Source organism: Sorex araneus, chromosome 8 (genome assembly GCF_027595985.1).
Source record: "Sorex araneus isolate mSorAra2 chromosome 8, mSorAra2.pri, whole genome shotgun sequence".
Taxonomy (NCBI): domain Eukaryota; kingdom Metazoa; phylum Chordata; class Mammalia; order Eulipotyphla; family Soricidae; genus Sorex; species Sorex araneus.
In genome coordinates, this window is record NC_073309.1 from 48,824,954 (window position 1) to 48,851,355 (window position 26,402).

The following is a 26,402-nucleotide window of genomic DNA, read 5'->3' on the forward strand; positions in this document are numbered from 1 at the left end:
CAGCGACAAGCAGGTAGGGGGCATTGTGGGTAACGAGAACCAGGGCAGGGTTCACGGCACCGGTCAGGAGCCTCCCGGGGCACTGTGGGAAGGACGAGCACTTCCGGCTTTCGGACGGCGACTCGGGACCAGGGGGCTGCACCTCTGCCGCGGTGCCTGGTGGGACGCGAGGCCTGACCTTGCTGCCTAGCAGCCTCTGCCGCGCAACCCACCTTTACCCGCGTCCCTCGACCCCGGCACGTTAGCCAATGGGCGCGCCAGGGAGATGACGTCATCAAGGTCGTGCCGTAGCCAATCAGGCTGCGACAATGGCCAACGCCGGCCAATCAACAGGCCAACTTCACCCCGGGGGCGGAGTCGAAAGAGGCCGCTTCTGGGAGGGGGCGGAGCCTTTGCGTCAGTGGGCGTTGCAGAGTGCTAAGCAGAGGCCAATGGTGGACCAGCAGCGGAAACCGCGGCGTCGCAAGCCAATAAGCACAGGCTTCTGGAGCCAATAGAAAGAGGGGGGCGGTGTGCTGTGACCGGCACTACTCAGAACCAATAGTATAGGTCGTTCTTAAGAGGTAGGTGGGACTCCTGCCCAAAAGTCCAATAGCAAGGTCAGACCCTGAAACCGGTGGGAGGACCCCATGGCATGCTGAGCCAATGATTTAGGCGGGGCGGAGCAACCGTGGCGGCGGCGGCGGCAGCGGGTTCGGTTGCGCGTGGCGCACGGGGTGGGAGCGGATCCCAGGCCGGGAGCAGGCGCTGCCGCCAGTGAGAACGGGGGCCCCAGAGCAGGGCGGGCCTTGCTGGGTGTCGGGTCCGGAGCCCACGAGCCTGACCTTCGCCCTCCGACCTTCCCCCTTGCAGGCTACCATGGGGAACGTGTTGGCCGCCAGCTCACCGCCCGCAGGGCCGCCGCCGCCGCCTGCTCCTGCCCTCGTGGGACTGCCGCCGCCTCCGCCCTCTCCTCCCGGCTTCACGTTGCCGCCGCTCGGGGGCGGCCTGGGGGCCGGGGCCGGCGCGGGGCGCGGCTCGGAGCGGACGCCCGGAGCCGCGGCCGCTGGCGCCGCGGGGACCGCGGACGATGGGGCCTGCGGGTGCCTGCCCAACCCGGGCACGTTCGAGGAGTGCCACCGGAAGTGCAAGGGTGAGGGGCGGGCGGCCCGGCCGGGGGCGTGATGGTCCGGGAGAGATGTGGGGCGCGCGCGGGGTGCCTGGGGCATTGGCTTGCGCCAGTGGAACCCTTGAACAGAGAGCGTTAGGAGTTGACGTTGGGATCGAATGGTGCAACGTTGAACTTGGGGCTTGGAACAAGGGGATCCGATGGTGGAAGCTCGGGCTGGAATGCCTTAGCAGTGGAGAAAACTCCAGGGACTTCAGGGACACCTCCCCCGTGCCCCCAGGGATCAGCCAAGCCAGCTTCCTCTGGTGATGGGGAGAGGAACTGAGTCCCAAGGTCACAGTGTCACCAAGGGTCCGGCGCGGGAGGGACCCAAGGCTGGGGGGAGTCGCGAGAGCAGATACAGTGGCGGCTCGCCGAGCGCTGCTCCGGGATGGCGTGAATGTGAACCCGCGAAATCTGCAGACTTATCTAAAGAATGACCAGCTCCTTCTAAATACTGATTTGCTGCGAGCCCTGGGCAGTAAGGTGGAGGTAGCGCTGGGTTATGGATGCGGCCCTGGTCCTGGCAGAGGACCGACTGGGTGGGTGCTTTGTGGGTGGAGGGTGGAGAGGGACCCAGCTTATAGGAAGGAATCAGGGCTAGTGGGGGCAAGGGAGGGCGAAGAGTTGGGGGGCGTGGTGGGTGGCATGTGATGGCCTTTCTCTTCCTCAGAGCTCTTTCCCATTCAGATGGAAGGTGTCAAGCTCACCGTCAACAAAGGGTTGAGTAACCACTTCCAGGTGAGCCTAGCGGGGTCCTGACCCTCAGCTCTCGCAGCCTCCCTGCTTCTCTTCTGCTTCTTCTGCTTCTGCACACCCCATCCCCTGACACCTAGGTCTTGATGCTGGCAAAGACCCAGGGTCTAGCTGACTGCGTCAGTGGTAGGTTTAGGGACCCGGAGTCACCAGATGGCGAGCCCCTACTGGCCCCTGGAGCCAGGAAGCCCCGTGCAGCCCGCACCTCCTAGGTCTTGGTGTGGCATAGGCAGCGTAGCCAGTGACACCTCCCGCTCTCACCCCTGCCCCAGGCAGGACCGCCTGTCCTCGATGGGCACTGGCTCTGGCTCGGGTCCCCCTCATCCTGAGGCCGAAGGGGAGCTTTGCTGGGCTCAGCTGAGTTTTTGGGGGAGAGCGTTGACCCCAGATTCATTCTCGCTCTCGCTCTTCCTCCTCTCCAGGTGAATCACACCGTCGCCCTCAGCACGATCGGAGACTCCAACTACCACTTTGGGGTCACGTATGTAGGGACAAAGCAGCTCAGTCCCACCGAGGTGAGCCCCTCTTGGCCCTGACCTGGGGCCTTTTCTTTTCCTACACGTGAAGGGGGAGGGACAGCGCTGCTGGGAGGCTGCCAGACGGGCAGTCGGATGGTGGGGATTGCGTGTTCCCTGGTCACAACGGAACACGTTTCTTCTGCCTTCTGCACCCCCTGCTCTCTGCCCAGACCTTTGTGGAGAGCTGAGACTGGCCTCACTAGGGGGTCCCTGACAACTTCTGGCACAGCGCAGGGAACATTAGTGGCATCAGGCTTCAGATGCACCGCTAGGTGGCGCCAGAGAGGTAAAGCCTTTGCAGCCAGGGACAGATGGAGGGAGCAGAGCCGCCCGCTTGAACTGGGGGTGGCAAACCCCATGCAGGACTGGATGTTGGGGGGGGAGCGCGTGAAAAATCCTAAAAAAATTTGTTTTAAGGGCCAGAGAGATAGAGTAGCAGCTAAGCACAGGCTTTTCAAATATCCCCCATTGCCAGGTGTGACCCCAAAATCAACATTTTTGTTTACAAATTTCGGAGGGGCCTTTTGGTGCTCAGGGATCACTCTGTATGGACCACCCTTTGTGATGCCCTGGATTTGTACTGGGTAGGCTACGTGCACAGTGGGTACCTTACACGTGATGCTATTTCTCTGTTTAATAAGCGTTCCACTACATCTATCTCATACAACTCTGTGCTGGGGGTTATGTAAACATTCCTTAGGTAAGGGGTTGTGGGTGCAAAGGGTTTTAGAAACCTTATTTAGCGGGGTTCTCTGCTCCGCTGCCAGTGTAGACGTGGGGGCTGCAGGGGCCGGAGCTGTAGTGCAGCGGGGCGGGCATTTGTGTTGCACACAGCCAGCCTGGGTTCAATGCCTGGCCACCCATGTGCTTCCCTGAGTCTATCAGGAGTTATCCGAGTCCAGAGCCAGGAGTCAGCCCTGAGCACTGCTGGGTATGGACCCCCCCAAAAAACCATTGGGGGCTAGAAGCCAAACTGGAGGCCTGGAAGGAAGCTGGGGCGGGGCCCGGGTGGAGTGAGACCCTGAAGCAGGTGGTCCCTTCTGCTCACCTTCCCTCTGCTCAGCCCAGTGCCACAGCCAGGACGCTCGCAGTCCACAGAACAGACTTGTCCCCAGTGGCCAGAGTAGGGGGACCCCAGCGGCTACATGATCCCAGCTGTCTTGGTGGTCAGGGCAGACTTCCTGGAGGAGGGGACCTCCCTCTGAGGCACTGTGTTACCAGGTGTGGGACCAGGGCTCGTCGATCGGGTTTCCCAGTCCGTGAGACCTCCAACCTCTGACTTTGCCCTCTGGCCCACAGGCCTTCCCCGTGCTGGTGGGGGACATGGACAATAGCGGCAGCCTCAATGCACAGGTCATTCACCAACTGGGCCCCGGCCTCCGGTCCAAGATGGCCATCCAGGTGAATGGGCTCCCTGGGCTCCCCGGGCGCCCCCTGCAGGCCGGGCGGGGCCGTCTTCACCCTCACACTCCTCCCGCCCGCAGACCCAGCAGTCCAAGTTCGTGAACTGGCAGGTGGACGGGGAGTACCGAGGCTCCGACTTCACGGCAGCCGTCACCCTGGGCAACCCCGACGTCCTGGTGGGCTCAGGTAAGGGGCTGAGCCCTTCCCGGCCCCGGCTGCTGTTTCATTCTAGGCATGGGAGAGACACTTCTGGCAGTGCGGGGGGCGGGGGGACCTCCATGGTGCCGGGGTGGAACCCAGGCTCAGACCCGAGCGTGGTGGGGTCCAGGCCCCCCACTCTTCAGTGGTCATCTGGGCTTCTGGGGACAGTATGAGAGTCCCTGTGTCTAAGGAGGCCCAGAGCTGCACCACAGACGGCTGGGAGCTGGGGGGGCGTGGAGACGGGGCGCCTGGGGGGAGCTCCCCGGAGTGCGTGTCCCCAGAGACGCTTAGTCTTGCATTCAGAGTTGGTTGTCCATGCCACAGCCCCGTGGGGGGCCTGACGGGTGCGCCCCGGGGGTTGCGCATGCGCCCTGTTGCCTGCGTAGGCCAGGAAGGAGAGCCGGGCCTGGAGCAGTCTGGACCCGGCCACGCACACAACCCAGCTCACGGAGCAGGGTCCCCTGGCACTGGGTTGCCGGTGCTGGGTCTGGGGTGGGCCCAGGAGAGGGCAGAGGGATTAGTGACGGGTCAGCTCCCTGAGTCCCTGAGAGTCCCCTGCTGGCCCCTTTCCTGGGAGCGAGGCTTTGCCTGGGTTCTAGGCACCCGGCCCCTGACCGCCGGGGTGGCGGTGGGGTAAGAGGCTGTCACTGGGGAACACGCGCAGGGCTTAGCCGGGTGAGGACAAGGGCGGGCTGGGCCAGCAGGTGGCCAGGCCCGGCGTGAGTGCTCCTCAGACACCCTGCAGCGGGCTCTGAGTTGGAGTCAGGTGCTCAGCGTCTGGGGCGGCCCCTGGAAGTGGGGGCAAGGGCCAGCGCCCACACAGGCCAGATCTGCAGCCGGGGGAGCCCCAGGAACAGTGGCTGGAGGAGGCGAGGTTCCCCCAAGCCTGCATCCAGCGGTGACCAGCCCTGAGAGCCGAGTCTGGCCCCTGGTCTGGGGCAGCCAGGCCCAGTGACCCCCGTCTGTCGCCACAGGCATCCTGGTGGCCCACTACCTGCAGAGCATCACGCCGTGCCTGGCGCTGGGCGGAGAACTGGTCTACCACCGGCGGCCGGGCGAGGAGGGCACCGTCATGTCTCTAGCTGGGAAATACACGAGTGAGTGGGGCTGGGTGGCCGGCTGGGCTGGGCTGGGCTGGGCAGGGCAGGGAGGGGTCCCAGGGCTCACAGCTTCCTGGTCCTGCCTCCCGCAGTGAACAACTGGTTGGCGACAGTCACACTGGGCCAGGCAGGCATGCACGCGACATACTATCACAGAGCCAGTGACCAGGTGGGCAGGAGCACCCTGGGGTGGGCATTGTGGCGGGGGGCGGGGCGCTCTGTAGGCAGGTGCTCACCCCCGCTTGTGACCCCTCCCCAGCTGCAGGTGGGCGTGGAGTTTGAGGCCAGCACGAGGATGCAGGACACAAGTGTCTCCTTCGGGTACCAGCTGGACCTGCCCAAGGCCAACCTCCTCTTCAAAGGTACTGGCCTCAGTTTCCCACACCTGGACATAGCCCCACCCACCTTCCCCGCTCCTGCCCAGGATCAAGCCGACTTGGCTTGAGGTGGAAACGGAGGCTCCTGAGACGGTGTCTCTTGCAGAGGCTGCCAGTTCCTGTCCCTGCACCCATCGCCCTCAGCTTCCGGGTGTAGCAGGACCCCCTGAAGGGGGCAGGGGACCTGGGCGGGGCTTCCCCAGGCCGGGCAGTGCTGCCGCTCTCCCCCGCAGCTCAGCCCAGCCCTGGGAGGGCCTGTGGGGGTGACCCAGCGCTGAGTGCTGTGTCTGCCCCAGGCTCCGTGGACAGCAACTGGATCGTGGGCGCCACGCTGGAGAAGAAGCTGCCGCCGCTGCCCCTGACGCTGGCCCTGGGCGCCTTCCTCAATCACCGCAAGAACAAGTTCCAGTGTGGCTTCGGCCTCACCATCGGCTGAGCCTCCGCCGCCACCGCGCCCTTCGTCCTGCACATCCCACCGAGCCCCCTCCTCTCCCTCCCCTCCCTCCTCGGGGGTTGGGGGGCCGCGGAACGGAGGGGACCCGTCACCCCAGCAGTGGAGGCCCGGGCGGTGCCTCAGGACCTGGAGCACCATGGGCAGCGAGCCCAGGAGTGGGCCTGGGGGCCCCGGAAGGAGTTCCGGCATCGAGGGGGACGCGGGACCCCGAGCACCAGGGCGGGGGTGGCCAGACAACCTCAGGGAGGTGTTGGGGTGTCCCTGTCCCCCCCAGGGCCCTGAGCCCGGCCCCGTGGGGGCAGCACGCAGAGGAGCGTCCCCTTCCCCGGTCCGCCCACCTTCCCGCCCACCCCTCGGTATAAATCATGTTTATAAGTTATGGGAGAACCGGGACATTTTACAGAAAAACAAAAAACAACAAAAAATATATGTGGGAGAAAAGCCGCGGCTCCCAGAGGTCTCCTTCCCGGCGCGGCCCGCAGGGGGCGCTGTGGGGCAGGCGCGTGAGGCCGCCGCGGGCGGGATCGGACCGGGGCCGACGTCCAGGGGAAGGGTCAGGCCGGGGGTCACAGCCAGGGTGACTAAGGCCCGGCCGCGGACATCACAGGCCCTTCTTCGGGAGGGCAGCGTCATGCGGTCACTAGCCCAGGCGTGACCCGGCCGCGGTGGACTCTGCCCCCGCCTGCTGAAGCAGCAGGGCGATGGGGGCTGGGCTCGGCCACGGGCCATATGGGGGGGGGTTGTTGGGAAGGCCTCCGCCCCCTCCCACCCACCCGAAAATAAAAGCTGGGAAAGCCCTGGGTTGCTGCACAGTTGGTGGGGGGGGTACAAGACCTGAGGGTTCCACGCCCCCCAAGCTGGGGCAGGAGGGCACCGGGCCGGGACCCTCCACCTGGGAGTGGGGGCGCGTGCCAGGGCTGTAGCCTGGATCCCCGCGTGTCCTGGGCCATCACCCAATCCATCGGGCTGGCCGTCGTCGCTGAAGAAACGGCCTGTTGGAGGGTGGGGAGCCTGAGAGCAAGGAGGGACCACTCCACTCCCGGTGGGCCCTCACGGCATTTGGCACAGCGGCCCCCGGCGCGTGCCAGGGATTGTGCAGGGCCCATCATTGTTGCGCCACGCCGCTGTGGGGTAGGCACAGAGGAACCCGTTCGGTGGAGAAACAAACCGCTGAAAGGCCCAGAGAGGCTGGGTCCTTGGCCCAAGGTCACACAGCGGGCGCCGGTGAACATCCCGGGCCGTTTGGTTCCAGAGTCCGCAGCCCTGAAGGGGCAGGGGGAATGAATGCAGGCACGCCCGGAGCAGGGGCGGGGAGAGTGGGGGGGGTGCCCCGGGGTCCTCCACCCGCGGGTCGAGCGCTAGATTCCTGTGTCACAGATGGGTTCATCTGGACCCAAGGTCTCGGGCGAAAAGCCAGGGTTCACCCGGGCCGCCGGCTCCTTTGAACAGCAATCGGGCGCCCTCCCCCGATTTTCCCATCCCCAGGAATAGAGGGGCAGGGAAGGGCATCCCGCAGCGGTCTCTGACCGGCCCTCCAAGCCCCGCGCCCCCCAGAACGCAACAGGGGACTCATTGACTGCAGAGTTAGTCAGTTCTCTCGTGGGGACCGGGGGGGGGGGGTGCTGGGGGGACGGTCACAGGGTTTCGGCCCCACCCGCCCCTCCCTGCTGCGTGCGTGTGGGCTGGGGGTGGGGAGCAGCCCACCTCGTGACTGGGGGCGGCCCAGATGCCCCGGCCCGGAGGAGTGGGCGGGGCGGGGGGGGGGGAGCCCTATAACTGGACCCGCCCGGGCTCCCGGAGCGCTGCGGAACCCCTGCGCAGGACCCGGACCCGGACCCACGGAGGCGGTGAGCTGCAGAGACCCGCGCGGGGGAGACTGGAGGGACGGGTTTTGGGGAGGGGGTTCTCTGCCCGTCTCACTCCTTGGATCGGGGCAGAAGCCGCAGCCCCGATGGGTACGAGGCCAGAGGTGGGGAGCCGACCCAGGGCGGGGGACCTTGAGGTCAGGGGCTGCTGAGATGAGCCCGCGTCGCCCCTGGTCACTGCGCGCCCCGCGTCCTCGAGGGCCCGGGAACGGGAGGTGCAGGGGCGCTGCGGGGTCGCGCGCGCCCACGTCGAGGGAAGCGCTTGGCGCCAAGGGTGGAAAGAGCCAAAAAGTGAAAAAACGGTGCCCGGAGGTGCAGCTGGGGCTTCGGGAATGCGCGGAGTGCGGAAAAGGGGCGCTCGGGTGGCCCCCCCTCCAAGTCTGGCTCGGGGCTGATGTGGAATTCGGAGGGGTGCGTGGAATTTGAACCCTGGGACGGGATGGAATTTTGGAGGCGAGGCTGCCCAGGAGATGGAGCGATAGCAGATAGGAAAAGACAATGGGGTTTAAATAGACAATGGGGAGGATTAGATTAGGCTGATGAGGGTGGGGGTGGGGGCGGCCACCCAGTTTCTAGGGCCCGGGCTGGTGGGGGGGCGGAGCTGGGGTGGGAGGGGCGGAGCCGCCCCTTGACTATTAACAGTTTTCCTCCTCCCCAGATTGACCAATCGCAGACCGGGAAGATGAAGGTTCTGGCGGCCGTGGTGGTGGTCGTGCTCCTGGCAGGTATGGCGGTGGGCTCGGTGGAACCCCCTGTCCTTCCCGGTACCTTAAGTTAGGCCCCGCACCCTCCTCCTGGAGAAGCGGCCCCAGGTCTGGGTCTTCCATGCGAAAGTCACGAACTGTTTGGCCTTCTCTGGGTCTCAGTTTCCCCATCCTTGCGATCGCAAGGACACGTTTCCCCTTGCTGCGGAGCGGGCAGTGAACTGGGGTGATGTGAACTGTCCCAGCTCCCCTCCCTCCCCCGCTTCACGCAACACCCCCAGACATCCCATGAACAAAACTGGGTTCTCCCGGGCCGGGGGAAGCCGCGCTTCTGTGCCAGGTCCTGCGTGCTGGGCTGGGCAGAGGGCCGTGACCTCCCCTGCCTGCTCCTCGCAGGATGCCCAGCCCGCGTGGCGTCCGATGCCGAGGTGCCATCCGACATGGAGCTGGAGGCCCAGCTGGAGGCCAAGCTGCCGCAGCAGAAGCCTGAGCTGGACCGGTGGCAAGCCAGCCAGCCCTGGGAGCAGGCGCTCGGCCGCGTCTGGGACTACCTGCGCTGGGTGCAGACGCTCTCCGACCAGGTGCAGCAGGAACTGCTGAGCTCCCAGGTCACCCAGGAGCTGTCGTGAGTCCCCACCCCACCCCCGCCCCTTCCACCTGGCTCTCCCGCTCTCCCAATCCCCCAACACGGGCATCTAGGTGAACAGTCCCCTCTTTTTTCGGAGTTGGGGACTTGCCTGGTGAGCAGAATATGTGGTGCCTAAGTTCGAACCTAGGGGTTCCCACATGCCAGAACCTCCCCACGGCCTCTCTGTTGGCTTCTTGCCTCCTCTTCCATGAGGCCCTCCTGGCTTCACCCCTCTCTCTCTGCATTCCCTCGGCCCTCCCTGTGTCTGGAATGCTCCCATCTCCCGTTTCCGACATCCTGGCTCACTTGCCCACACCTCTGTTTCCCCTGACCCTCTCACCCGCTTCCGAGGCGTCTGCGCAACGCCCCCACCACCACCCCTTCTTTGTCCGGATTCCTGGCTGTCCGCCCACGCGTGCACCCTACCCCCCTCCAGGCAGCTGAGCGAGGAGACCATGAAGGAAATCAAGGCGTCCTTGGCGGAGGTGGAGGCGCAGCTGGGCCCCGTGGCCGAGGAGACCAAGACCCGCCTGTGCAAGGAGCTGCAGGCCGCCCAGGCCCGGCTGGAGACCGATATGGAAGACTTGCGCAGCCGCCTGAGCCAGTACCGCACCGACGTGCAGTCCATGCTGGGCCAGAGCACCGAGGAGCTGCGCAACCGCCTGTCTTCGCACCTGCGCAAGCTGCGCAAGCGGCTGCTGCGTGACGCCGAGGACCTGCAGAAGCGCCTGGCCGTGTACCGCGCCGGCGCGCACGAGGGCGCGGAGCGCAGCGTGGGGGCCCTGCGCGAGCGCCTGGGGCCGCTGATGGAGCAGAGCCGCCAGCGCGCCAGCCGGCCCCTGCTGGAGCGCACCGCGGCCTTCCGCCAGCAGCTGGCCGGGCGGCTGGAGGAGGTGGGCGGCCGCGCCCGAGACCGCCTGGACGAGCTGAATGAGCAGATGCGGGAGGTGCGCGTGAAGATGGAGCAGCAGGCCGAGGCCTTCCAGGCCCAGGTCAAGAGCTGGTTCGAGCCCCTGGTGCAGGACATGCAGCGCCAGTGGGCCGGGCTGGTGGAGAAGGTGCAGCAGGCCATCGGCAACCAGCCGGCCACGGCCACTGCTACGGTGCCCAGCGAGAATCAGTGAGCACCTCGCTGCTCTGAGGGGGCCCCCCCACGCTACCTGCCTTCCCCACATCTGGCTGCAAGAGTCAGCCCCGCCCTGGTCATCCCTCCCACCCCCAGTGGGCTCCCCTTAATAAAGATTCAGAAGCTTTCAGCACGTGGCGAGCTCCCTTGTGTCGTGTCTCCTTCCGCGCGCGCCGGTTGTTTTTCCTCTTTAGGGGACCCACGCATGACCCTGGGTCTCTGGGGTTTCGGTTTCTGCGGAGCCCTTCCGTGCCAAGGCTGGAGGGAAGAGTTATGCGCGAAGCATTCTGGCTTTAGCACACCATCCTCCACAGCCTCACAGGGGTCTGGGCTCGGCCTGTCTTGTCTCTGTTCTGTAACAAGTCCACTTATGGGGTTTAAAAAAAAAACGGGGGAAGTGAGGCTGGAGTGATAGCACAGAAGGTAGGGCGTTTTTCTTGCACGCAGCCGACTGAGGTTTGAATCCCAGCATCCCATATGGTCCCCTGAGCACGGCCAGGAGTAATTCCTGAGTGCATGAGCCAGGAGTAACCCCTGTGCAACGCTGAGTATGACCCAAAAATAACCCAAAAAAGGGGGGGCACACCCAACAATGCTCAGGACTGCCTCTACACTTGGGAATTAAGTCCTGGCAGCCCTGGGGGACCCTATGGGATGCTGGGGGTCGAACCTGGGTCAGCACAGGTCAGCCACACGCAAGGGAAGCGCCCTCCCAGCTGTTCTGTCGCTTCCAGCCCGCCCCGGGGTAAAATTTATTTTCTTGTGGGGTAAATCTGGTCTCAGCGTTGCTTCCTGGCTTTTCAGAACAACAAAGTGGACCCCAGAAAAGTGAGTCATCCCTGAGTCAGACAGGTATGGGTGTTGTGGACCCAAAAGGCCCCAAGGGGTCTCCCCAAGGGAGAGCCCCGTGAGCAGCTGCACAGGCTTCGGGTGCAGGAGACCTGGGTTCACTCCCCAGCACCCCACGGTTCCCTGAGCACTGCTGGGTGTAGCCCCCAGACCAAAGGGTCTGGAGAATTAGCCCAGAGGGCAGCTGAAGTGCTGGCCTTGCCTGCAGCCCAGCCGGGCATCCGGCATCCGGGCGGGCGCCGGTGGAGACAATCTCCAAACACAGAGCTGAGAGGGAAGCACCCCTGGCCAAACCTAAATCAGAAAGTCGCTGAGGCGAGGCAGGGTCAGAGGGATGGTACCAGCAAGGAGGCGTTTGCCTTGCACGCAGCCTACCAGGTTCAATCCCCGGCATCCCCTAGGGCTCCCCAGCACCGCCAGGAGTGGTCCCTGAGTGCAGAGCCAGGAGTCAGCCCTGAGCATCAGCAGGTGTGGCCCAAATAAAAAAAGTCTGAGACCATTTCACCATTTCATTTCCCCCCACTATTCACTATTCAATACACACACACACATTCACTAGGTGTTTTGTTGGTTTAGAGGGGCTGGAGATGGAACTCAGGGTGTGGTACGTGCAAGCTAAGTGTCCTCCCAGTAAGCCCTGCCTTTGCAGGGCCTTCTCAGGCTCAGCCAGCTTCCAGCAAGAGCCTCTATCTTTTATCTCTCTCTCCTTTGTAGTTTTTCTTGCCCCAGGCCTTCTCTCTAATCCCTCATCCCAAAGTTTCCAGGCAGCCTGTGACCCCCACACACAACCTCCTCCCCCTTGGAGCCTCCCCCACCCCCAGCCATAGCACAGTGGGGACCTGCGTGCCTTGCAGGCTGCCCACCCACGGTCAAGCCCCTGAGCACCTCCAAGTGGAATTCCTGAGTGCTGAACCCGAGCAATCCCGGAGCATCGCTGGGTGTGGCCCCCAAACCAAGAAAAACAAAAACACAAAACAGGACTCCAGGCCTTCACTGCCCCCCTCCCTTCTCTCTCCCTTCAGGCTGTGGCTTGTTGGGAGCTGGCTGGGAGGGGGGGGCCCTGCCGTCCCACCCCCTCATTTCTCAGGAAGGTGTAGGGGACAAGCCTGGGCTTGAACGCTGCCCTTCAGTCTTTGCAGTCGCTGGCACTGCCCCTGGGCGCCCCCCTCAGCTGCCCTGGGGCTCCCCGCCTATCCCTGGGTGGTGGATGGGGGCTGCTGTTGATTTCACTGCGTGCCCTGGCGTGGAGCCAGCAGCTCTCAGCCTCAGTCTCCCCACCTGTCAGGGAGGGCGAGCTTCCCAGCACTGGAAGAGAGCTGAATCTTGGGGGACTGCGGGGGGCAGAGAAGGCTGCTTGCTAAGGGGGGGTTGCTAGCTAGACCCTGGGGGTGGGAGAGGCGGGCAGCCCCCACCCACGCAGCTGCTCTGGTCCCTGCTCAGCCCCCCCTCCCTCCTGCCACTGCGGGCAAGCAACCCCCCCCCCCCAGATGCCACAGCAGAGAAGTAGAGAGGTTGTTGTTCTCTTCTGGTAAAGAGGGGAGCACGCTGGGGGGGGGGCGGTGTCTGGAGAGCGCCTGACTCCCAGGGGAAGCAGATGTCTGGGAAGGCGAGACTGGGGGCTGGGGGGGCACAGCCAGGGTGTCGCAATGCTGGCGGGTGGGATCTGTAGGTGCCTTTCACAACTCTCTGCCACCGCAGCTCCCGGCTGACACGTGGCCGCGGGGGCACGAGGCCAGCCAACCTAGAGGGCCCAGGGCACCCCTCCCCTCCCGCCCCGCTGCCAGGGTTCACTGGCGGTCAAAGGCAGCCCCAGGAAGTGTGGCCGGATGTGGTGGGAGGAAGGGCGGCTGGGGGGGGCCTGGTGCCAGCAGGGGTCTGAGAGGGTGAATGGAGCAGATGGGGGCCTGGAGGCTTGGGGAGTGGGGGGGGCAGGAGGGAGGGGGGCAGGGAGGCCCAGAATGGGATTCTTAAAGCTGACGCTGTCGTTTCTTTTTATTTGGGGGTTGGGGCCACACCAGCAGTGCTCAGGGGCTACTCCTGGCTCTGTGCCCAGGGGTCTCCCTGCGGTGCTCAGAGGAGCTGATGAGGTGATGGGGATCAAACCAGGGTTAATTGCGTGGCAAGTACTTTTTTTTTTGTTTAATGTTTTTGGTTTTGGGGCCGCACCCCACTCGAAGATGCTCAGGGCTTACTCCTCGTTCCAGAATTACTCCTGGAAGTGTTTTTTCCCGGGACCAGAAGGGATGCTGGGGATCAAACCTAGGTCATCCCTGTGGAAAGCAAAGCTGGTCTGGGTCTGGCCGGAGCAAACACTTTTTTTTTTTTTTCCCTTCTGGGTCACACCTGGCGACGGTCAGAGTTTACTCCTGGTTCTGCACTGGCTGTGCTCAGGGGACCATATGGGATGCTCGAGATCAAACCCAAGTGGCCAGTGAAGGCAAGAGCCCTCCCAGCTGTGCTATCTCTCCAGCCCTGAGGCAAAACATCTGTACCCCATTTCCTCCCCAGCCCCCCTCCTTCTCGGGGCTGGAGCGATAGCACAGTGGGTAGGGTGTTTGCCTTGCACGAGGCTGACCCAGGTTCGATTCCCAGCATCGCATATGGTCCCCTGAGCACCGCCAGGAGTGGTTCCTGAGTGCAGAGCCAGGAGTAACCCCTGTGCATCTCCAGGTGTGACCCAAAAAGCAAAAAAAAAAAAAAAAAGAAAAAAGAAAAGCTCCTTCTCTGGGAGGGTTGTGAGATTAAGGCTTGAGAACTACCCCCTGCTCCCAGGGATCGGCTGCGAATGAGTGAGTTGCTGAAGGTTCAGTCTGAGAGATCGGAAGTGGATGAGGGGTGTTATATGGGGCACACTGGTGACCCAGAAATATGGATGAGTTTATCTTTCATTTGTTTTGTGGCCATCCCAGGCAGTGCTCAGGACTCACTCCTCGCTCTGTGCTCAGGTTCGGGGGACCATATGGGGTGCAGGGATGAAACCTGGGTTGACCGTGAGCAAGGCAAGTGCCCTACCTTCTGTGCTACCGCTCCAGCTTCTTCTTTTTTTTTTCTTTTTGGGTCACACCCAGCGATGCACAGGGATTACTCCTGGCTCATGCACTCAGGAATTACTCCCTGGCGGTGCTCAGGGGACCATATGGGATGCTGGGAATTGAACCTGGGTCGGCTGCGTGCAAGGCAAACTCCCTAGCCTCTGTGCTATCGCTCCAGCCCCGCGCTCCAGCTTCTGAGTTGATTTTTTGGTTTATTTGCGGGGCCAGGCTGGAACCCAGATCTTCCTCACAAGACACCAGCTTTACAGCTGAGTCCCACCCAGCGTCCTAAGGCTTAGCCTGCGTTAAAGAGGCCTGTTAAGAAGATTGGGGCCGAGGCACTGCCACTCATTCTTCCGTTCCCATCCCTGAGACCCAAGAGTTCACTCAGGGAGCCTGAGACTTAGCTCATCAGGTAAGGCCTGGCATGTGACTGACCCCAATTTGATTCCAGGCGCCCCACAGGCTCCCATTAACCCACAGCCTAAAGTGATCCCTGAGCACAGAGCCCCGAGCGCTGTGAGGTATGGTCCCTCCAAACAAAACAATTTACTCAGATCATCCAAAATTAATCACTGTCACTGTTACTGTCCCATTGCTCATCGATTTGCTCGAGCGGGCACCAGTAGCGTCTCCAGTGTGAGACTTGTTACGGTTTTTGGCATATCGAATACGCCATGGGTAGCTTGCCAGGCTCTGCCATGAGGGCAAGATACTCTCAGTAGCTTGCCAGGCTCTCTGAGAGGGGAGGAGGAATCTAACCCAGGTCAGCCGCATGCAAGGCAAACGCCCTACCGCTGTGCTATTGCTCCAGCACATCTGAAAATTAATAGTGACATAAATTTTATTCATAGCACTATAGCACTGTTGTCCCGTTGTTCATCGATTTGCTTAAGTGAGCACCAGTAACGTTTCCATTGTGAGACTTGTTACTGTTTTTGGCATATCCAATACGCCATGGGGAGCTTGCCAGGCTCTGCCGTGCGGGCTGGGATGCTGGGAATCTTGGTAACTTGCCAGGCTCTCCGAGAGGGACGGAGGAATCAAATCCGGGTTGGCCGCATGCAAGGCAAACGCCTACCCGCTGTGCTAAATTTTATTACCAAAAAAAGGTAACAAGGGGCCAAGAGCAATAATCCAGCGGGAGGGAACTTTGCCTTGCATGTAGCTGACCTGGGTTTGATCCCCAGCATCCCTTATGGTTCCCCAGAACGGCCAGGACTAATTCTTTTTTCTTTTTCTTTTTTTTTCTTGGTCACACCTGGCGATGCTCAGGGGTGACTCCTATATTTGCACTCAGGAATCACTCCTGGCAGTTCTGGGAGGGGGGGGACCATATGGGATGCCAGGATCGAACCTGGTTGGCTGCATGCAAGGCAAACACCCTATCTGCTGTGCTATCGCTCCGCTCCTGGGAGTAATTCTTGAGTGCAAGGCTAGTAATAAGTCCTGAGCACCTCAGGGTATGGCCCAAAAATGAAAGAGAGAAAGAGAGAGAGAGAGAGAGAAGTGGAAGTGAAAGGAAAGGACTCTGCCCTTCAGGTCTCAGAGGGGGCGTCAGGAGTGGGAGACCCCAATCCTGCGGGTGGGCTTCTAGTTGACCATTTCTTTCTTTCCTCAATTTCGGACGTTCCAGCCCACCCCACCAAAATGCCAGCCCCCAAGGCAGCCTGCCCCACGCCACCCCCCAGCCTGCAGTCACCCCCAGGAATCTAGTCGGGGTGGGGGGCATTGCTGGGCATCCCACGCTGTCACCCCGGGGCGCCTTGCTTGGGTCAGCCGGGGCGGCGCCTGGGATCCCCTCTAATTATAGCGTCCTCCTCCTCCATCTCGGGTCCCACCTGCCCACGCTAACGCCGAGCGCCCCTGGGGTTCCCGCGGAACCCGCACCCCCGGGCCGAGAGCAGAGGGGAGGGGGCGCAGGCTGCGGCAGCCGGGGGCGGGGACGGGGGGCGGGCAGCCCCTTTGGGTCTCAGATAGGTGCCTGCGCCCCGCCCCCACCTCGAGGATCCGGGCCGGGAGAGGTGGGTGGGCCCGGCCTGGGGGGAGGGAGACTCGCCCGCCCCGCCCCTGCCCCTGCCCCGGGCTGATAAAGGGGCCCCGGGCCGCGCCAGGCCCAGACCGCGGATCCCGCCTGCTGCCCCGTCCAAGGTTGGTGCCGGGTGCCCGGGTGGCATCGCCCATACTTGCCACCCCGAGAGAATGAGGAGGGGGAGGGAAAGGGGTCTGGGGGAGAAGGGAGGAGCCTGCGGGGGGTGGGGCAGAGGCCGACCTGCTCCCCACTCCCCCACCCCCCTCTGCCCCCAGAGTGCTCGGCCCGCCCCACCATGAGGCTCTTCCTGTCGCTGCCGGTCGTGCTGGTGGCCCTGTGGCTGGTGTCCGAAGGTACGGGAGCCCCAGGGTGGGACCTAGGGCAGGGGGTGCACCCCCGTCTCTAGAGCTCAGCGGCCCTTTCAGGGCCCGGGTCCCCCATCATCCGCGGGTCGCCCCCACCCCGCCCACCGTGCGCCCCAGGATCCCCCAAAGGCATCTGCAACCCCCTTCTGCCCCCCACACTGGGCTCCCCGGCCCCGGGATATTCCGAGGGGCCACTGGTGAAAACCGCGGGACTGGGCCCCCGGCCTGAGACTCCAGAGCCGACCCCTCTAGAACCCGGGTGGCCACAGGAGGGAAACCAAGTCCCAAGCGGTCGGGCCACGGCCCATGCAGAGTCCAGAAACTGCCCTAAACGATCGTCCAGACAAATCTGCCCAGGAGAGCCCTAGCAACTGGTGACGCAAGCCTCTCCCACCTCCTGATTGGCTGTTTTGCTGTCGCACCCTGGAATGAAAGAGGAGATGGGGGCGCTGGAGCCCGGAGCGAGGAAAGGCGCCCCCAGTAGTTCTGGCCCGAATCTGGGCCCTCCAGTCGCCCCTGCACACGCGTTCGCACGCATAAATGCACACACCCCCATTCTACCACCCTCACCCCCCAAGCGTCTTGCCCATCTCGAGCGCCCCCAGACTGACTTGTCCGCACCCTCTCGGTGTTCCGGTCAGGCCCAGCCCCTGCACAGGCGGCCCCGGATCTCTCCAGCACTTTGGAGGGGATCCCCGACAAGCTGAAGGAGCTCCCCAGCAAGCTCAAGGAGATCGGGAAGACCCTGGGGGAGGGGACCCGGTCGGTTGTCACCCGCATCAAAGAGAGTGAGATCACTACCAAAGCAAGGTAAGAGCCTCCCACACCAGGAGGTTTGGGGGTCTCCACTGAGTGGGGAAACTGAGGCCCAGAGAGACTGGCCAGGACCCTGCCATCTCGGTTGATCCTGGGGGGGTGCGGTTGAGTTCTGGGGAGAGTCCCTGACTCATCGCCTTGCTGCAGCGACAGCCCTGGCCTCTCACCCCCAAGCTGGGGGGGGGGGTCCCCAGGCCCCTCCCTTGGGAATGGAGCTGCAAGGTCTGTTTTCTTGTCTGCAAAATGGGTGGTTCTCCGGGGAGAGGGGCTGGCCCAGGGCACGTCCACTGGGCTCTGGCTGGCCTTGGAAGATTCTTTTCATTCCTGAGGGAGTAGTAAGCTTCGGGTAAGTGCTGGGAACTGCTCCAAAGTGGGGGGTGATAACAATAGAGGACAGAGAGGGTGGCCCCTTGGGAGTGGCTTGGGGTTGGGCAGGAGATGGGGGCAGATAGAAGAGAGGATTTCCAGATTCCTCCAGAGAAGACTGGGGCGGAGCTGCAGGCACTGCAGTCTTCCCAGAAGGGTCCACATTTTGAATCCAAATCTGGAGAATGAACCCTTTGGGCCCCTGAGCCAGGGGCAGGTGCAAAGGTCCTGAGGTAGGAGGAACAAGAGTAGATAACGGGGGACATTCCAGAAAGTCAAACCAGAGCGAGACTTTGGACTTGGCTTTGCAGTGCTGATCTGCCAAGGAAACTGAGGCACAGAAGGTATACCACCAATCCTGCTAAGTGGGCAGCTCTGCCTTTTTTTTTTTTTTTTTTTTTTTGCTTTTTGGGTCATACCCAGTGATGCTCAGGGGTTACTCCTGGTCATGCTTGGGAACCATATGGGTGCCGGGGATTGAACTTGGCTCCACAGCATACACCGGCCAACCTGTGTACTATCGCTCCAGCTCCCTACCGCTGCCTTTTTTTTTTTTTCTTTTTGGGTCACACCCGACGATGCCCAGGGTTTGCACTCAGGAATCACTCCTGGTGGTGCTCAGGGGACCATATGGGATGCTGGGAATCGAACCCAGGTCGGCCGTGTGCAAGGCAAACGCCCTCCCCACTGTGCAGACCCTACCTCGGCCTTTTATGTGGGGAAGGACATTAGGGAGTGAGGTAGGAGCAGGGTTTGGATATACGGGTGGGGGGAGGGTGGCAGCACCAAGTGACACCCCCCCTTCCCCATCTGCCCTACAGGAACTGGTTCCATGAAACACTCGAGAAAATGAAGGAGAAATGGAGAAATAACTTCTGAGCATCGGGAGGGAGCCCTGAGTTTTCTTCCCCACTATGCCAGGGTCCCTGCACCCCACCAATAAAAAACTCTGCAGAATTCTGAATGTTTCTTTGTTATGGGCCTGGGTTAAGGGTAGGGGTGTATCCCTGAGATGGGAGGGAGGGAGGGAGGGAGGGCACTTGCCTAGCACCCCACAGACCCAGATTGGATCCCCAACACCACAGATGGTCCCGGAGCCCCACCAGGAATGATCGCTGAGCACAGAGTCGGGAGTTAAGCCCTGAGCACTGATGGGGGCGGGGGATCCAGCCTGGGTCAGCTGTGTGCTGGCAAGCTGCTTCCTTGCTACTGTATCTCTCTGGTCCCCATGTTAGTGATTTTTTTTTTTTTTTTTTGTTATGGTGGCTGTGAGTATTTGGGACCCAGCTGCGGTCCTCAGGGGTTCCTACCATCTCTGCTCTGGGGCCCCCAAGGTGCAGGGGGTTGATCTGGCCTGACTGCATGCAAGACAAGTAAGTCCCTTACCTTCTGTGCTCTCTCTCCAGCCACTGCTTGTCTTTCTGTTTGGGGGTCACACCCAGCGGTGCTTGGCGCAGACTCCTAGCTCCACACTCAGGGATCGCTCCTGGTTCAGTGGGCTGACCAGTGCGGCACGGGGAGCTCAGTGGTCAGGGCCACCAAGGAGGCAGAGAGAAAGAGGGGCGGGAGCTAAGGTGACAGGACAGCGGGGAGGGCTAAGCCCTGTCCCCTTGTCTTGCACACGGCTGACCAGGGTTCGAAACCTGGCTCTTCATGGGGTTCCCCGAGTGATCCCTGAGCACAGAGCTGAGAGTCAGTCCTGAGCACAGCCGGGTGTGGCCAAAGAGAGGGGACGGGGTGAGGAATGGAGCAAAGAAGAGACCTTTGTGAACAGGGAGGATGGCATCTGACGGCTGCAGGGACCCCCAGAGGCACACTGAGTTCTTGGGGTCTAAGCTCCCCACACACACACACACCAGCCCCTCCCCCTCCCCCACAGTTATTTCCCAGAAGCCCTGGACAACCCGTCCTTCGGCCTTTGCTGTCCGGAGTTGGGCAACCTCTGCAAACAGCTGCCGGCCTTGGGGCTGTGTGTGGCGGGGGGAGGGGCAGGGGGTCAGAGGCCTCCGTCTTCCCAGTTCTGCTCTGTGCCTGCCTCGCTCTGGCATCTGGGATCCAGGAGCGCAAGGGGCCAGCTTGCTGGTGGTGGCTGGAGCCTTGGGTAAGGTGGGGTGGGGGATGGGAGCAGCCCTCTGCCTCAGTGTCCCCAACCGGAAGATAAAAATGATAAAGACACTCAATTCCCTGGGCCATTGGGTGTTGGCCCAACAGATGAACTGGTACAAACTCTGCTGGCACCCGGTGCCCAACTGCACTGGAGAGACGTGAAGGAAATTAACTAGTGAAGGGGGCCAGAGAGAGAGTACAGTGGGCAGAGCGCTTCTGACCCAGCTCTATCTCTGCCACCCCACAGGGCCCTCGAGCCTGTCAGGAGTGATCCCTGAGCACTGCCAGGTGTGGCCCCCAACAACAGCAAGTTAATTAGTGAAATGAACTGCTACCGACCTTGACCAGGAGCTCCTGGCCCCATGCCTGGGCCACTCACACTCTCGAATGTTCCCTTGCTCTGGGGCCCTCCTTCCTTCCCTTCCTCCTCCATCGTGGTCCAGAGACATGAAGCGGGAACCGGAGAGACAGTCCAGTGGGCTGATGCTATGTGGGGCCTCTTTCTGCCCGTTCGTGCTTAGGTGGGGACCTCCCCAGAGGTGCTAGGGGACCAGTCCTGGGGATTCTCGGCTGACTTGAAGGTTCCACATGAGGGCTGAGGATGGAGCGCTATTCCAGCCTAGGTTCTGGGGGTTACCTGGGACCCTCCTGGAAGTGAGTACTCAGGGGATCTCCAGGGTGGGATCTGGCGGAGCTTGGAGGACTTGGCAGGGCCGGGAATCAGGTTGGGGCCTTGCAAATGCAAAGCCTGTGTTCTGGCTCAGAGCTTTCCCTCTGGGCTCCTGTCAGATCCCTGTGAGGGGCACGCACCAGGAATATCAGGGGAGGGTGTTTGCCTTGCACGCAGTTGACCCGGGTTCGATCCCTGGCAACCCAGATGGTCCCTGAGCACCGCCAGGAGTGACTCACGAGAGCAGAGCCAGGAGTTGCCCTGAGCATCGCTGGGTGACTCAAAAAGCCAAAAGAAAAAGAAAAATTAGAAATATCACACACTCAGGGGCTGGAACAATAGCACAGAGGGTAGGGCATTTGCCTTGCACGCAGCCGACCCAGGCTCAATTCCCAGCATCCCATATGGTCCCCTAAGCACTGCCAGGAGTAATTCCTGAGTGCAGAGCCAGGAGTAACCCCTGAACATCGCCAGGTGTGACCCAAAAAGAAAAAAAATATATCACACACACTCAGCAGAGCCACCCCAGCCCTCTGCTCTGAGCACTTTTATTTTTTCTCCTTTTTTGGGTCACACCCAGCGATGCTCAGGGGTTACTCCTGCTTTCCTCTTAGGAATCACTTCTGGCGGTGCTCGGGGGCCCCTATGGGATACCAGGAATTGAATCCAGGTTGGCCATGTGCAAGGCAAACACTCTTTCCGCTGTACTATCGCACTGGCCCCTGGTCACTTTTTTCTTTGACTCTTTTTTTTTCGGCTGGCAGGGGGGGCCACATCTGGAGGTGACACCCAGCTCAGAGCTTGGGAGTTGCTCACAGCCGTGTCCAGAACACTAGGTGGAGAGGTTGTGTCCCGCACTCGGAGCTCAGGCTTGGGCTGGGAGGGCACATGTGGAGCCCAGAGGTGGGTGACAACCTGCAGGAAACCCTGCTTCTGACCTTTCCTGTAGAGTCACTCAGGTTGGGGCCAGGGTCATGGCATCAGATTAATCACACAAAAGTCTCAGGACACCTGGTTCATTTTAGGTTAATTCCCAAACATTGCATAAGCCATGCAAAAAAAAAAAAGGAATTGTTAACTTGAAGTTGAAATTGAACTTGAACTTCATTTTCTCGGTATAAGTTGACACCCAGGAGTCCAGCACAGAGGAGGCGGCACAAGCGCCTGTACTTTGTCTAGCATTGAGCAGAGCTTCCTGTGAACACCTGGAGAACTCTGGCAGACTGGGCTAAAGCCTTCACCATTTTATGCTGAGGCCAGAGAAAGAAATGCGTCTGCCTATGATACGGGGTAAAGGTGTGTCTGTATAATCCTGTGGCTCCGGGGTTCAAGAGATGAAAATGTTAGGGGCCAGAGCGATGGTACAATGAGGACGGTGCTGGCCTTGCACATGGTCGACCTGGGTTCAATCCCTGGCATCCCCTAGGGACCCCTGAGCTCTGCCCAGAGTGATTCATGAGTGCAGAGCCAGGAGTCAACCCTGAGCATCGCTGGGTGTGGCCCCAATCTAAAAAAAAAAAAAAAAAATGAGAAAATCATTCATGAACCAGGCAGGGGGGCGGGGAGAGAGAGAGAGACAGAGAGAGAGACAGAAAGACAGAGAGGGAGGGAGGGAGGGAGGGAGGGAGGGCTCATTGAGCTAGAACATGTGCTTTACATTGCAGGAGGTCTGGATTTCATATCTGGCACCACATATGACCCCTGAGCACTGCCAGAAGTGACTCCTGAGTACTGTTGGGTGTACTAGCCCCCCCCCCACAAAAGTAAAAAATTAGAAAAGCTGATCAGGGGGCTGGAGTGATAGCACAGCATGTAGGGCATTTGCCTTGCTTACGGTCAATCCGGGTTCGATTTCCAGCATCCCATATGGTCCCCCGAGCACTGCCAGAAGTAATTTCTGAGTGCAGAGCCAGGAGTAACTCCTGTGTATTGCCAGGTGTCACCCAAAAAGCACCAAAAGTAAAAAAAAAAAAAAAAAGCTGATGAGGCTGAGAGCAGGCTGGAGCGACAGCACAGCGGGTAGGGCATTTACCTTGCACGTAGCCAACCCGGGTTCGATTCCTCCGTCTCTCTTGGAGAGGCCGGCAAGTTACCAAGAGTATCCCGCCCACACGGCAGAGCCTGGCAAGCTCCCCGTAGCATATTCGATATGCCCAAAACAGGGGCTGGAGCGATAGCACAGCGGGTAGGGCGTTTGCCTTGCACGAGGCCGATCCGGGTTCAAATCCCAGCGTCCCATATGGTCCCCTGAGCACCGCCAGGGGTGATTCCTGAGTGAAGAGCCAGGAGTGACCCCTGTGCATCGCCAGGTGTGGCCCAAAAAGCAAAAAAAAAAAAAAAAACAAAAACCAATATGCCCAAAACAGTAACAAGTCTCACAATGGAGACGTTACTGGTGCCCACTCGAGCAAATTGATGAGCAAAGGGGATGACAGTGATGATGACAGGCTGAGAGCACGAGGGTGGCACTGAGGGATCTCCTGAGAACCATGAGGGGTGATTAATACCTGGAGAAGCATGCAGCAGGTCAGGGACTTCCTTGAATGGAGGAATTCAATGCCTGACACCAGATGTCGCCCCTTGAGCACTGCCAGGGACCAATCCTGAGCACAAAGCCAGGAGTAGCTGCTGAATGACATAGGTCGTGACCCCAGCTCACGCCCCATAATTCAGGAACAGTTCAGCTCTGTTAATGCCACGTTGCTACGTTCCACATTAAGAACTTTCTTGGGGCGCCAGAGCAATAGTACAGCCGGGAAGGTGCTTGCTTTGCACCTGACTGACCCTGGTTTGATCCCCTGAGCCCCACCAGGGATAACTCCTGAGTACAGACCCAGGAAGAAGCCCTGAGCCCTCGAGGTGTGGCCCACAGACAAACAAACAAAAAAATCAAATAAAAAAATTCCTCGGTCCCTCTCCTGCAGCGTGACCCATTTCACAGGGGTGGAAATTGAGGCCTGAGTCACATGAGGCGGAGTCAGAATCAGAACCACAGGCCAGGAGCCTCTTTTCATTTCTTTCTTTTGGAGGGAGTTGGAGCCACAGCGGGCAGCCTGGGGGAGGCGCTATTCCTGGCTCTACAGCGCTAGAGAGACTCTATGTGGTGGTGCTGGGGATCGAACTTAGGTCATCTGCCAGCCAGGCACCGCCTTACCCGCTGTACTGTCTCTCAGCCCCTGGGCACTTTCTGTCTTCCCCTGTGTGTGGGGAGGGGGCAGAAGGGAGGTTAGCAGGCAGGCCGGGCCTGCCGTGATGAGCACGGTGGCCCTGGCCTCTCTCTGGAGTCCCTGCCAAGGGGCGTGGGGAGGCGGCCGGGGAGGGCTCTGCGGGTCAGCGTCCACTCCCTGCACCGGGAGCTGAGCACAGACGGACAGAAGGACAGGGCCCAGAAATGGCGCTCCCTGGACCGCCAAAGTCCCTCTGCCTTTGCCTCCTGGTCTTGGCCTGCACTGTGGGTGAGGAGGGGTGGAGCGTGGGGGCACAGTGCTCTGTGCTGTGGGAGGGTGCGTGGAGGGGGGCGCCCGCCGGTCTGCCTGTGTGCATGGGGGAGGGGAGCAGAGTGCGCACACAGATGCTTGTGCAGGGGCCAGAGGCAGAGCAGGGAGGAAGGTGCTTGCCTCGCGCTCCACCCACCTGGGTTTCACCCCCGCCACCATCGACCCTGAACCCCACCAGGGCTGATCTCTGAGCACAGTGCCAGGAGTAAGCCCGAGCACTGCCAAGCGTGGCCCAAGCACCCCTATCAGTGTTTTCTTAAATATGTTTTTTTTTTTTTTTTGCTTTTTGGGTCACACCCGGTGATGCACAGGGGTTACTCCTGGCTCTGCACTCAGGAATTACTCCTGGCGGTGCTCGAGGGACCATCAGGGATGCTGGGAATCGAACACGGGTCGGCCGTGTGCAAGGCAAAAGTTCTCCCTGCTGTGCTATGGCTCCAGCCCCTAAATATGTGTCCTGAATATGCTCACATGCATGTGTCTGCGTGTGTCTGAGCAGGGCATTGCACCAAAGCTCTGTGTGGGTGGACATGGGTGCGGGGGTGCTGAGGGGCTGGGTAGGGGTGCAGGGCAGGGGGCCCTCTATACAGCATTACCATCTTTTTCTTTTGATTTGGGGCCACACCCTGTGGTGCTGGTGACCCCCAGTTCATTGCTGGGGGGTTTGCTGCTGGTAGAGCTGGGGAGTGGGCGTAATGTACTGGGGGGGCGTGGCGTGGTGCTGGGGTTGAACCCAGACTTCCGTGTGTGCTGTGGCCTACCCAGTGGGTGCCTGCCCACCCAGCGTTAACCAATGAGACACACTGCCCCAGCCTGCAAAGCGCCATCAGGGGCCGCCAGTGTGTGAGTTACGTTCTGACCTCACTGTGTGGGTGTTTCCGCAGCCCCATTCTACAGAAGGTGAGACTGAGTGTGGGAGGTCCTGGGCAAGGCCATCGGGCAGATTGTCTGGAGGCCTCTGCAGGGGCACATGTGCGCCCTGGGCTGGCAGCTCTCCTAGGCAGGGCTTTGCCAGGTGTCGGGGCGCCCACCCACTGCCATGTGTCAGTAGGGGCCCCGGCCCCCCAGGGCCTGCTAAGCCAGGCTCTACCCCAGGTTGGAAAGTCATCTGGGCTCTCTCCACCCTCCCGCCTCTCCCCCACCTGCACAGACAGAGGTGCTGAGGAGGGTACAGAGGGTGCGAGCCAGGCCCCTGCACGCCTGGACAGGGCCTGGGGCTGCGGGAGGCGCGTTGCCCAGAGCACTCACCCACACTGCCCTGTGCCCTCCCGAGGGTGCCAGCCAACGCCTCCTGCAGAGACCCCAACTCCTGAGCCTGAGCCAGCAACGGGGCCCTGGAGCCTCGTCCGGGACAAAGTGAAGGGGTTGGTGGAGCCGCTGGTGAGCAGGACCCAGGAGACATGGCAGCAGTTCTGGTGGGTATGCGGGCCCAGTCTGAGGGAGGAGGCTGGGGGATGGACCCTGGTCTGAGGGAGGAGGGACTAGGGGGATGGACCCTGGTCTGAGGGAGGAGACTGGGGGATGGACCCTGACCTGAGGGAGGAGGCTGGGGGATGGACCCTGGTCTGAGGGAGGAGGATAGGGGATGGACCCTAGTCTGAGGGAGACTGGGGGATGGACCCTGGTCTGAGGGAGGAGGCTGGAGGATGGACCCTGGTCTGAGGGAGGAGACTGGCGGGGGGGGTGGACCCTGGTCTAAGGAGGGATGGACCATAGTCTGAGGGAGGAGACTGGGGGGGTGGACCCTGGTTTGAGGGAGGAGGCTGAGAGAGTGGACTCTGGTCTAAGGGGGGATGGACCCTGGTCTGAGAGAGAAGACTGGGGGGATGGACTCTGGTCTAAGGGGGATGGACCCTGGTCTGAAGGAGGAGGCTGGTGAACTGACCCTGGATGTGAGGGAGCAGGCTGGGGGATGGGCCTCTGGGTCTGTGGAAGGAGGCTGGGGATGGACCCTGGTCTGAGGGAGGAGGCTGGGGGATGGACCCTGGTCTGAGGGAGGAGGCTGGGGACTATACCCTGAATCTGAGGAAGGGATTCCTAATTCCGAAGGGGATAAGGCGAGGTGTAGGGGTGGGTGTACCAGGGGTTGAGCGGGCTCTCAGCTGCCATGTCCCTGTCCCTCAGGGGCCCCAGCACCTTCCGAGGCTACGTGCAGACCTACTATGAAGACCACCTGAAGGACCTGCCGCCCCGCGCCCAGGCCTGGCTGCGTGGCTCCAAGGAGAAGCTCCTGAGCAGGGCCCACAGTCTGTGCCCCACGCTGCTCTGTGGGCCCCAGAGCCAGGACTGATGCGCCCGCAGCCCCCCAATAAAGAACGCTTGTCCCGTGTCCCTGCCCGTCCCTCCCGCGGTGCCCGCAGAGAGAACTTCTGGCCACCAGTGGCCCGAG

The 26,402-nt window shown here is 61.5% G+C and overlaps 4 protein-coding genes across 4 annotated transcripts; all 4 read left to right on the forward strand.

Moving 5' to 3' along the window:
• Nucleotides 1-663: 663 nt before the first annotated feature.
• TOMM40 (translocase of outer mitochondrial membrane 40) lies at nucleotides 664-6,399 on the forward strand. The gene is made up of 10 exons (XM_004607748.3): nucleotides 664-756; nucleotides 853-1,132; nucleotides 1,821-1,888; nucleotides 2,326-2,418; nucleotides 3,721-3,822; nucleotides 3,906-4,011; nucleotides 5,001-5,123; nucleotides 5,219-5,295; nucleotides 5,386-5,488; nucleotides 5,800-6,399. The coding sequence occupies exons 2-10, from the start codon at nucleotides 859-861 to the stop codon at nucleotides 5,937-5,939; spliced, it is 1,086 nt and encodes a 361-aa protein (XP_004607805.3). The 5' UTR covers nucleotides 664-756; nucleotides 853-858; the 3' UTR covers nucleotides 5,940-6,399.
• Nucleotides 6,400-7,712: 1,313 nt separating this feature from the next.
• APOE (apolipoprotein E) lies at nucleotides 7,713-10,413 on the forward strand. Its single transcript, XM_055145799.1, has 4 exons — nucleotides 7,713-7,804; nucleotides 8,481-8,547; nucleotides 8,923-9,151; nucleotides 9,591-10,413. Exons 2-4 carry the CDS (start codon nucleotides 8,505-8,507, stop codon nucleotides 10,276-10,278), a joined length of 960 nt encoding a protein of 319 aa, XP_055001774.1. The 5' UTR covers nucleotides 7,713-7,804; nucleotides 8,481-8,504; the 3' UTR covers nucleotides 10,279-10,413.
• Nucleotides 10,414-16,234: 5,821 nt separating this feature from the next.
• Nucleotides 16,235-18,697, forward strand: APOC1 (apolipoprotein C1). Its single transcript, XM_004607828.2, has 4 exons — nucleotides 16,235-16,312; nucleotides 16,469-16,546; nucleotides 17,200-17,368; nucleotides 18,562-18,697. Exons 2-4 carry the CDS (start codon nucleotides 16,489-16,491, stop codon nucleotides 18,617-18,619), a joined length of 285 nt encoding a protein of 94 aa, XP_004607885.1. The 5' UTR covers nucleotides 16,235-16,312; nucleotides 16,469-16,488; the 3' UTR covers nucleotides 18,620-18,697.
• Nucleotides 18,698-23,769: 5,072 nt separating this feature from the next.
• On the forward strand, nucleotides 23,770-26,342 carry APOC4 (apolipoprotein C4). Its single transcript, XM_055146354.1, has 3 exons — nucleotides 23,770-23,971; nucleotides 25,287-25,428; nucleotides 26,138-26,342. The coding sequence occupies exons 1-3, from the start codon at nucleotides 23,908-23,910 to the stop codon at nucleotides 26,301-26,303; spliced, it is 372 nt and encodes a 123-aa protein (XP_055002329.1). The 5' UTR covers nucleotides 23,770-23,907; the 3' UTR covers nucleotides 26,304-26,342.
• Nucleotides 26,343-26,402: the final 60 nt, after the last annotated feature.

Excerpts from the sequence above, each read along its gene's own strand:
- TOMM40 (XM_004607748.3), top strand. The coding sequence starts at position 859 with ATGGGGAACGTGTTGGCCGCCAGCTCACCGCCCGCAGGGCCGCCGCCG. Across the intron at positions 1,133-1,820 it reads GTGCCACCGGAAGTGCAAGG|AGCTCTTTCCCATTCAGATG; the intron begins GTGAGGGGCGGG and ends TCTCTTCCTCAG. Across the intron at positions 5,489-5,799 it reads GGCCAACCTCCTCTTCAAAG|GCTCCGTGGACAGCAACTGG; the intron begins GTACTGGCCTCA and ends TGTCTGCCCCAG.
- APOE (XM_055145799.1), top strand. The coding sequence starts at position 8,505 with ATGAAGGTTCTGGCGGCCGTGGTGGTGGTCGTGCTCCTGGCAG. Across the intron at positions 8,548-8,922 it reads GGTGGTCGTGCTCCTGGCAG|GATGCCCAGCCCGCGTGGCG; the intron begins GTATGGCGGTGG and ends TGCTCCTCGCAG. Across the intron at positions 9,152-9,590 it reads CAGGTCACCCAGGAGCTGTC|GCAGCTGAGCGAGGAGACCA; the intron begins GTGAGTCCCCAC and ends ACCCCCCTCCAG.
- APOC1 (XM_004607828.2), top strand. The coding sequence starts at position 16,489 with ATGAGGCTCTTCCTGTCGCTGCCGGTCGTGCTGGTGGCCCTGTGGCTG. Across the intron at positions 16,547-17,199 it reads CCTGTGGCTGGTGTCCGAAG|GCCCAGCCCCTGCACAGGCG; the intron begins GTACGGGAGCCC and ends TGTTCCGGTCAG. Across the intron at positions 17,369-18,561 it reads GAGATCACTACCAAAGCAAG|GAACTGGTTCCATGAAACAC; the intron begins GTAAGAGCCTCC and ends TCTGCCCTACAG.
- APOC4 (XM_055146354.1), top strand. The coding sequence starts at position 23,908 with ATGGCGCTCCCTGGACCGCCAAAGTCCCTCTGCCTTTGCCTCCTGGTC. Across the intron at positions 23,972-25,286 it reads GGTCTTGGCCTGCACTGTGG|GGTGCCAGCCAACGCCTCCT; the intron begins GTGAGGAGGGGT and ends TGCCCTCCCGAG. Across the intron at positions 25,429-26,137 it reads GAGACATGGCAGCAGTTCTG|GGGCCCCAGCACCTTCCGAG; the intron begins GTGGGTATGCGG and ends CCTGTCCCTCAG.